At 36.5% G+C, this 10,933-nt stretch overlaps 1 protein-coding gene across 2 annotated transcripts in view; it reads left to right on the top strand.

The window, feature by feature from the left end:
* Positions 1 to 953: 953 nt before the first annotated feature.
* Positions 954 to 10,933, top strand: part of LOC107078252 (uncharacterized) — a 28,780-nt gene continuing 18,800 nt past the window's right edge. Inside the window, exons 1-3 of one of the 2 annotated variants that reach the window (XM_069191122.1) lie at positions 954 to 1,186; positions 9,342 to 9,437; positions 10,066 to 10,185. In XM_069191122.1, the coding sequence (XP_069047223.1) occupies positions 1,100 to 1,186; positions 9,342 to 9,437; positions 10,066 to 10,185 (303 nt within the window). In that variant the 5' untranslated portion in view covers positions 954 to 1,099. The remainder of the gene's footprint in view (positions 1,187 to 9,341; positions 9,438 to 10,065; positions 10,186 to 10,933) is intronic. The other variant, XM_069191121.1, reaches the window with a different exon arrangement.

Raw genomic sequence — 10,933 nt, 5'->3', positions numbered from 1 at the left:
ATATTATAGATGCATAATATATATTCATTGGGGAAACAGGAAGAAGACTTGGACACTGCTGCAGAGAACATGTTAGAGCTGTGAAGATTAAAGATTTCTCCAAGCCAATTGTTTCTCATTTCACTTCTGACAGCCATGATCACAGTAATCTCTCTGTCTGTGTTCTCAAAGATGGTTTTCCTAACTCCTACATCAGAAAGACTATAGAAACTAAAATTATCCTGCAGCTAGGATCACACCTTTCCCCTTCTCTCAACGATAGACTAATGTTCTTCTACATTCTCTCTACTCATTGTAGGTTTCATTTCAAACCTCTCTACACCTGTCCTGACTTCACACTACCTGATTGGCCACTGTGTTTGTCCCCTGCTCCCGCCTCCCACTCCTCCTCTCTCCCAGCCTTTGTTCTCCTGCTACATTACCTTTGCTTACTGCTCTGTCCATCTAATAATGTTAATAATAATAATAATAATCTCACACCTGAAGAAGGCTCCACAGCCGAAACGTTGTGTTTTCATTTTCTCTTTTCAGCATGGAATAAACCTATTACTTTTTGTTCTATGTTATAGATGTAAATCTAAGAATTTTTTATCAACAGAGGATACCCCACCCATGTTATTGACAGGACTCTCACCCAAGCCAAAAACAGCCCCTGGACCATTAATTCCATCAGGAACCCTTGGCCTAACAACTGCATGCCTATGGTGCTTCCCTTTCACCCTAACACACTTTCTATCCCCAGGACCATTAATGACAACTTTTCTCTTCCTACAGACTGATCCCTCCTCTGGGGCCCTCTTTTCTGACCGCCCCTTCATCTCATATCGCCGACAAAACATTTTCTCATACTTTTTATTCTTTAAATGCAGTATGATAGCACAGCATTAGGTCATAAAAGGTTAAAGGTCTCTTCAACGCTGAAGGCCTTCCTGCTTGAAATAAATATATAAACTAAATCACGTCCGCGTAAAAGATTATGTCGCTGAAACACCCTCTACGTTTTGCATTCTGTGTGTAGTTGCGAGAGGATTCCTAAGCCTTGAATACAACTGTTCTGCTCAACAGTGTCTCAGAACAGCCGCAGTGGAGGTCCGCGAACATGAAATCTGCGCTTTTTATCTGTTTGCTGGGCATCGCAATAACCTTGGCTTTTGGTGCTTCCGCCACCGATGGGAGATCAAAAAAGGTAAAGGCTTAAACAATATTTAAAACAAAATAAAAATATTTTAGACCTTGACAGAAAATACTAAGTAGCTTCCTTCACTAAAAAAAACTTCTGGTTGTTTTTTTTACAATGCTGATACGTGATGTCAGGAAAAGAGCTGTTTATTCCCAGTTGTGAAAAGCAAGCGTACTGCAAATAAAGTTAAAAAAGTAAATATTTAATATATAAATATATGAAGTCTGTACTGAAAACGGTAGGATAATCAGAGTATCTTTCAGTGCGTAATTGATCTGTTTACTTTCTTACTGTGAAGCCTTTTGCAGCACAGTACAGATCGTTTTCACATTGTTCATTTCAAAATATATTTATAGGTGAAGGAGGAAATAAAGCAAACCTGCTAGCTGTAAGTTTGCATACAGTACTGGCATTAGCCAGAAGTAAGAACCAAAAATCAGACATAACCATAGGTTAGCTACAAGATTACATTGTCTGGGTGAAATATTCCACAAAAAATGATACAATGTAATGACACCCTACGTTTACAAGGATTTTGTGGTGGTTATCATTCTACAACGCTGGGAAGTCAGTTTTGAGTCAGTTTTTTTATCATTTGAAAGCTAACCAGGGCTGGAAGTTTTTTTTTATTTTTAAAAACACCCTAGAAGTTACATGACCTTTTGGTTCAAAGTAACAGAAAATTAATAATTGTTGTGGGCAAAATTAATTTCAAATTACATTAACATACTGGGGGTGGTACCTGCCTGCACTATTTCTCTGTTTCTTGTTAATTCTTTCTTAAATCAAATGCAATATTGTGCATGAAGTTGCATTCATTAGCAAACCCATTTCATACTGATCAGACAGACAACGTGAAGTAACATTTTTTTAGATATACCTGGCACTAATGTACAATTTGTGATAGAATAATCTGACTTGCATTATATGTGCTCAGAATTATTTTTTGCATTATCAGTTTTCCCATTTGTTATTTGAATTCAGTCTACCTATGCTTGTTTTTGCCAGCAGTAGCCTTGGTTTTATGAACACATTTAATTGTGTTCTTGATATTTGTTAACATTGATATGCAGCTGTGTTCGCAAGTTCAGTCACCCTGTTCCATTTGGAAAACATCAGTGCATCCAGAGATCTTGCAGAGCAAAGTCTTTCCTTAATCACTCACTGTTCTCCTCTCTTCCTCTCCTCTCTCTCGAGTTCAGTGTCTAGCACTATATGTTTTCTTTCTGTTTTTCTTCAGCTGTCAATTGCATAACATCTTGGCTTTAGCTTCTGGTGTTTTCTTGGAACTTACTGTATTACTCAAGCTTTCAGATCTCAGGTTTATTCACCACAGTTGAATCACATAGCATTTATTGTGTAATACTAGCAGAAATTCCTTGACTCTCCATTCTTTTTTAGGACCCGTATTTTAGACAGTAATAAGAAGACAGTCAACAACCCAGGTAGAGATGTACAATGTTTGTATACTTAAATGGGATTTCAAAGATTTATGCTCCAAAGTAACATGTTTTAACAGTTTTCCAAATGTAGCTTTAAAGACGCAAATGTAGAAAACATCCAGCTCCTTGCTTGCCTGTCTGGACTCCGGTTCCCTCACAACCCTGATCCAGATAAAGGACTTAGAAAAAGGATGGATGTAGAAACCAACTGCACATAAATAGAGAACATGAACAGTTGAAGCTAAATGAATATGCTGCATGTGCAAAAAGCCAGGAGAGTTTTTTTTTACTTTCATTTAGTTCAAATGTTGGATTTATGAGTTCAAAATTACTTATCAATCTTTATCTTTACACATCTTTAAAAAATGTCTCTCCCCTGTTATATATCCCCTTATTCATTTATTCCTTTTTTTAATCGTATAGTGTTAGCATGCCCAAAGGGGTTAGGCAGCCAGTTGACCTTTGACCCCTAGAGGTTTTATTTCTCCTTACTAAGGAGCTTTTGGTTCCTCTCCTCCTTTGTTTTCTGGTCTTTTCTGTTCTGTATGGTCATTTTGCTTTGCTAAGCGCCTTGGGGCACCCTTTGTGAAAGGCAATATATAAAAATAAATTGAATTGAATATACTGTATATGGTATATACAATATATTATATACAGTGGGTATAGAAAGTCACCACCCCCTTTCAAAATGTTCACCCAAAAAGATAAATAAAATCAGAATTTTCCAGTTTTATTAACAAATTGTAGCTTGCAACATCCAAGTGAAAACAATTAATAAATAAAGAAGTAGAATAACTGTGTTGGATAAGACAACACCCCCCTGAGTTAATACTTGGTGGAAGCAAGCTTTAAATACAGCCTTGTGTGTGTTTGGATACATCTCTACCAAATTTTCACACTTAGAGGGAGGAATACTCCTTACAGAATTGTACAAGCTCAGTGAAACTGACTAGGCCACTCAAGGACATTCACCTTCCTGTCCTTCAAACACTGTATGGTTGCTTTGGCTCATTGTCATGTTAAAATATGAACCATCTTCCCATTTTCAACTTCCTGGCTGAGGGCTGCAGGTTTTCTACAAGAAGTTGCCTGTATTTTGCACCATCCACCTTCCCTTCCATCCTGACAGGTGTCCCAGTCCCAGTTGAAGAGAAACACCCCCACATGTTCTTTGGATAGTAAGATGTATTGGGTTTTCGCCAGACTTATCGTTTTGCATTCCGCCCAAAAGGTTCAATTTTGGTCTCATCTGACAACAGCAGCTTTTGCCACTTGGCCACAATCCTTAAGGTGCTTTTAAAGAGGGGGGAACTTGATTTACCGAAGGAAGTGGAACTGGTAATTGAAAGGGCGCACAGAGCGTTAGCGCCGAGACTTAAAGGCCCGGACGCCAAACCGCGTTCCATTGTCGCCACATTTTTAAGCTACAAGATGAAAGAGGAAGTGTTGTGTAAAGCTTGGCAAAAGAAAGAACTCTTCCACAATAACAAACGATTTTATGTGGATCATGATTACCCGCCGAGCAGTACTAAAAAACGTATGGAATATTCTGAAGTAAAAAAGGCTGAAATCGCAGAAAATAAAATTTTCCAGCGAGGTTGCGGGTGTTTTACGAAGACAGCACCTGCCTATACCATTCGGCAGCAGAAGCCACAAAGGATATGGCAGAGCGGGGTCTTAAAGTACAAGTTATACAGCCAGCGCCTACACTGGAAGAAGAAAACGAGCGACTGTTTACTTGGCAGAAGGCTGGAAGACGGGGTGGTCCTGGGAAAGACCAGTCCTTGAAACACCAATATCATGAGAAATTACAGAGTTTCAGGAGAAGACCCCCCTCGCAAGATTGAAGAAATTTGATACAGTGAGTTGTTAAAAGTTGGTCGTGATTTTATAGTTAAGGGTTTTTTAAAAAAAATAAGTTTCCTGCGATGTTTTAAGAGAATTTGTAAATGTCGGGACAGATACTGTACTTGGTGATTACGACCAGAGTGACTTTTTATTTTTCTGGTTACACTCCTTTTTTTTTCTCTTTATAATATAAGTTTGGATTTGCCACCACGCCACCTGCTTAAGGGTCCTCCTCCAGAGGAGAAGGAGGATTTCTCTAACGGATTTCTCTAACAGAAAAAAAGGAGAGAAGCCCACATAGGGTCATTTGAAAAGAACCCCACAGTTGGAAGAAAGTACTGTGAAAGAGACAGAGATGGGTACAGTTTTGTTTAAGATTGTTTGGTTAATGTTTTTGTTTATTGTGTTTTTTGATTGTGGTGCATTATTAGAAAAAAATGATAGGAAGAGGATGTTTAACAATATGAAACATATGTTGTATGGGACCCTGATCCCGTTTTACCATTTACATAAAATATGTCCAAGCAAGACCTTAAAATAGTTACATTTAATGTTAATGGAGTACTTAACCCTATTAAGAGAAGTAAGATTTTGTCTAAAATGAAGAAAAAAGGGGCTCATATTGTTTTTTTTACAAGAAACACATTCGAGTGTATTGGAACATGAGAAATTAAGGAGAATGGGTTTCTCAAAAATCTTTTTCTCCTCATATAAATCTGGCCATAGAAGAGGTGTGGCTATACTGATATCTCAAAAGGTTCAATTTGAGTTGCTTACAGAAGTTAAAGATAAGAAGGGGAGATATGTATTAGTATTGGGAAAAATTGAAGGGGAATTACTAACATTACTTAATGTATATGCTCCACCTGGTAGTGATTTTAATTTTTATTAAAAAATAGTCGATTTGATGGTTAATGCACAAGGGATACTGATTTGTGGAGGTGATTGGAATGTGCGTCTTAACCCCAGGCTTGATTCTACAAATATATCTTCTCAGAGAGATAAGTCACTGTATAAAAAGATTAATGTACTGATGGGGGAAATGGGAATAATAGATCTTTGGAGAGATTTCTATCCAAGTGGGCGGGATTACACTCACTATTCCTTCCCTCATTTGGTATATTCAAGGATTGATTATTTTTTTATACACAAGAGAGATAGACATGGGATCCAAGATTGTGATATTTATAGAATTGATTTTTCAGACCATACTCCTATGCCATTGTCCATACGATTAAGTAATAATCGGGGAGATACAACATGGAGGATGAACTCAAGTCTGTTAAACGATCCACAATGTAAAGAACAGATAAAACAAGAAATAAAACTATTTTTGGAGGAGAATGATAATGGGGAAGTGAGACCAGAATGATATGGGATACATTAAAGGCATTAAAGGTTATAAGGGGGGAAATTATTGCTTTGAGCAGTCATAAGAAGAAGGTAAAGCAACTACAGTTATCTAATCTGAATATAAAGTTAAAAGAGTTGGAGAAAAAACATCAAGAAAAACAGGATTCAAAAATCATGCAAGAAATAAAGAAGCTTAGAAACAAAATAGATGTCTTATATACACAGGAAATTGAAAAAAATATATATTTACTAGACAAAAATATTATGAATCGGGGTCAAAATCACTAAAGCTGTTGGCAAGAAAATTAAAAAACAACAGACCGATAATACAATATATAAAATAAGGGACCAGAACTGTAATGGTGTATTATATAAATGGGAAAAAATTCAAAACACTTTTACAAATTATTACAGAAAATTATATACGCAACCCCATTCAGAAAGTGAAGAAAAGATGGATACGTTTCTGGAATCTCTCAGTTTACCAAATCTTACGGAAGATCAAAATAATATATTAAAAACGACTATAACACTAGAAGAATTGAATTCAGTGATTACGAGCCTCAGAGCTAATAAATCACCTGGAACTGATGGTTTTAATTCAGAATGGTATAAAACCTTCCGAGCTGAATTGATACCAAATCTTCTTTCTGCTTGTAATTCGCCATTAATTGATGGGAAAGTGCCCCCATCATGGAGAGAGGCTATCATCCCTAAGAAGGGGAAAGATAGATTCGATTGTGGATTGTTCAGACCAATCTCAGTCCTTAATGTGGATTATAAAATTTATACAGCAATACTGGCTAAAAGAATTGAAAAGATTCTCCCTCATTTGATACACTATGATCAAACAGGGTTTATTCAAAATAGACAAACCCATGATAACATTTGACGCACATTGCATATAATGAACCATATTCAGCAACATAATTTAGAAGCTTCTTTGATGAGCCTAGATGCTGAGAAAGCTTTTGACTCTGTTAGTTGGGAATACCTCTATAGGGTTTAAGGTAGGTTTGGGTTTTGTGAAAATATTATTAAAGGTATTCAAACTTTATATGATAGACCAACAGCACGAATTAAAATAAATGATTATTTATTGAATAACTTTAGAACGAGGGACTAGACAAGGCTGCCCTTTATCTCCATTGCTTTTTGCTCTATATATAGAGCCACTAGCCCAGTGGATACGACAAAATAACAAAATAAAAGGTAATGAGCACAAGATAGCACTGTACGCAGATGACGTTTTATTATATCTGGAGGATCCCACTAGTTCATTTCTAAAAGTAATGAAACTCTTAGATAGCTTTGGCTTGCTGGCAGGCTATAAGTTAAATGTTCAAAAAACACAAATTCTAACTTTTAATTACAACCCTCCTGATTTATTAAAAGGCAAATACCACCTTAAGTGGGACCAAAGTTCAGTGAGATATTTAGGAGTCTAAAGCCTAATCCCCTTTATTTAGCTTTAGTTCTAGAATTGAATCTGTAAAAATGAATCTACTGCCTCGATTACTCTTTCTATTTCAAGCTCTCCCTGTAGAAGTCTCTGCAAAACAATTTTCGGAATGGGATAAGATAATTTCTAGGTTTATTTGGCAGGAGAGAAAACCTAGAATTAGATTCAAAACATTGCAACTTTCAAAAGATAAAGGGGGTATGGCTTTACCAAATTTAAAAAATTATTATTATGTATCTCAGGTTAAACCTCTCATTAATTCCTGTAATCCAGAATATCAAGCCAGATGGAAAGATATTGAATTGTCCCTTGTAAATAGCCCCCCAATTCAGGCACTATTAGGTAATAGAAATTTAGACAAAATTGCTGAAAAAATATTTAATCCATGGTTAAAGGTTCAATTAAGGACATGGAATATGATCACAAAAGAGTATAATTTAGGTGAGGCAGTAAAGATACTCAGATGGTGCGCCTATGATATGGAGTTTAAACCAAATAAGTTGGATAATAGATTTAAATTTTGGATTACAAAAGGAATAACTGCATTTTGTAATATAACGGATAAGACTCAGCTACAAAGTTTTCAGTATTTGAATGAGAAACATAATTTGGAGAATTCAGATTTTTATAGATATCTTCAAATGCGCTATTATTTTAATAAGGGAAGATTTAGATATTGTTAATGATGGAGTAGTGAAAATAGTTGAAGAAGCCTACAAATCAGAATTAGGTAAAGGTATTATATCTAGATTATGTAAAAGTTTTATGGAAAAGAAATCATATTCTACAGAGTATATAAAAGATAAATGGGTGAAAGAAAGTGAAGTTAGAATTTCGAATGAAGAGTGGCTTAAAATTTGTGAATTTCAACGGAGATGTACTAACTCGCATTTATAGAGAGAATTTTGCTGGAAAAACATTGTTCGATTTTTCATTTCTCCGAGTCAGAAGGCGCATACTGAGGAAAACTCTTAAGTGTTGGACACAGTGCGGAAACCAAGGTAATCATTGGCATATATTCTGGAACTGCCCTAAAATAAGGCTTTTCTGGAAGGAATTACATTAGGCCCTGGAAACTAAATTTGAAAGGAATGTACCCTTTACATTTGAGGCTTTATATTTTGGTAAACTGGATTTTGATTGGAGGGGAATGGATGAATATATATCCTTATATCAGCAGGGAAGAAAGCTATAACAAGAAAGTGGCTTCTCACAGATCTACCAACAATGAAAGATTGGATTGAATTAATAAAAGAAATATATATAATGGAAGAAATAACATTTTCACTAAAATTACAAATGAAAAAAATTGTCAAATATTTGTCTAGATTGGTTCAGTACATTAATCCTTTAAGGTCAGATTTTGTTGAGATACAGAATAACTGAAATTATACTGAAAACTGAAAAAAGAGACATTTATATAGTCTACTCCCTTTTCATATTCATAAATGTATACATCTTCCTTCTTTTGAATGTATATAGTTTTGTTAAAAAGTTATATAATTGTAAAAAACTAGGGGAACCAACAGGAATTTGTGCCTGCAATGTAAGGCTGAATAATGGATGTTCATATGTAAAATGGTTTTGTTTTGTTCTCTACTATGGATACTGTGTGTAAATAAAAATGGAACAAGCCTAATTTAATTTGTTTTTTATTTTCAGAGTGTCATACCGAAAGGTACAAATTGTGAAAGGGGGTGGTGACTTTCTGTACCCACTGTATGTACTGTATAGACATCAGTAAAGAATAAATAATGACCATAATGACAAATCTAAGGAAACTCTATTGTATACCCTTGGTACCACACAAGGTTCCAATAATGTCTGTATCACAGGACTCAGTACTCTCCTCTGATATCAGTGTTAGGTTCTGCCGCAACAGAGGGCCAGTCATTTGGTTTCTGTGATGATGTACGTGCTCAGAGCTCATGAATAACCACCAGAAATGAATACCTGCAGGGGGCAGAGACAGTTACCTTTCTCACTGATGCAGTGAAATATGTACGTACATGTTTGTATTTAAATACTTTTGCGTTCTCCTCCCCTTCTATTAAAGAGAAGACTGCCTGGAGCCAGGATACCACTAGAGAACAGTGGGGGCCTTGCAGAGGCTGTACTGGACAGTATTCAGGCTCAGAATGTGCAGGAGCAGGTGGAGTATCTCACTCTCTCTTTACTCATTTAGAGCTGAGTGACGGAGTCGTCCATTGTTCAGTCTGGGATTGCTAGGAGATGTTCAAAGAATGGACTGGATAGAGCTATTTTGTTGTTTTTTTATTATTTCTGTGTGTCGATTTTGTGTAGTCCTATTACATTGTATGTGCTGTAAGCAAGTGAATATATTTAGCTCCTAACTTAAAAGCAGGTTTCAAATCTCAATTGGGTACTCTTGCTGTTGGTTCTGATTTGGTGAAAGACTCACTTGAGTTTTAATATTTTAGCCATGATACATAAGGGACTTTTTTAATACGTCAGGGATCTCAGACTCAGTTCCTGGAAGTGCCTGCTTCAGGGTTCCAAGTCCTGGTCCTAGAGGCTGCTGTGTCTATTTAAGGGAGCAGCACCTGAAGGGCTGGAAGAAGCTCTTAAACTTGTCCAATCAGCCTTCAGGCCATTAAGAGCCCATCTGGGCTTACAACCTATAGAAACACCAGCCCTAGAGTCCAGGATTGAAGACCACTGGTCTAGCATCTACTACTGAATCTTTAATATAAAAAGTGCCCATTATGTTGTCCTGTAATTTCTCAATACTGTCTGTATTTTTGCTTGTATTTTCACAGTTACATCATACCAAACGTTGGTGTAGAGGATGTACCTATCCTTTGGAAGGTGATGGTAACCAAGCAGAAATGGTGCAGAAGAGAATCGAGAAAGTCCAAAAAGAGGAATCTGCTCAAACGGTACTGCACACACCCTTGAACTCAGAGACAGAGAACTGGATGCAACATTATATTCATAATAAATGTAACTGCAAAACAACATTTTTTTAGATCCAGACATGTTTTCAATTTTTTCTGAAGTTGAAACATCCTTTGGTTGCCAAAGGATAATTGGTCATTTTTCCCAATATAAATCCAAAATTTTAATTTCTCTACTCCATGGGTCTCCAGTCCTGTGTCTGCAGGTTTTCATTCTCACTCGGCTCTTAACAAGCTTAACTACGTGGTTACTGTATTTTCACAGCTTTACAAGTGCTTAAAAAAGGTCTTAAAAAAGACCTTTAAAACCTGCAGTCTCTCTGGCCTTCCAGGATTGGACATTCATGTGCGAATCTAAGTACCTGTACTAACTGCCCTTTAAAGCTTGAGGCTGCCACTTGAGCAGGTAATTGGCTGATTGTTCAGCCAGTGAGAAGAAGGCATTTGCCTGCATTCTGAGTCCAGTCAACCAGCCAGGTGAGCTGTCCAAGGAAGCCAGCATTCCGCCCACAATATGTAAGGCTATGCAAGGCCTGACAGTACAGTATATTGGCAGTACAGTTTTCCAAGAAAATCTTTCAAGATTATGGAAAACATTTTTTGTGAACTCTGCAACTGCTTTGATAGTAACTGGCGAGCATTTAAAATAGAATTAAATACATTCTTCAAATTTTTTATTAACTTGTTATTTGAGGGATGTTTCTGTCAATTGTGGACAATGGCTTAGTTT

Source organism: Lepisosteus oculatus, chromosome 6 (genome assembly GCF_040954835.1).
Source record: "Lepisosteus oculatus isolate fLepOcu1 chromosome 6, fLepOcu1.hap2, whole genome shotgun sequence".
NCBI lineage: Eukaryota > Metazoa > Chordata > Actinopteri > Semionotiformes > Lepisosteidae > Lepisosteus > Lepisosteus oculatus.
Note: the sequence above shows the minus strand (reverse complement) of the source record. Positions and strands in the feature narration are given on the sequence as shown.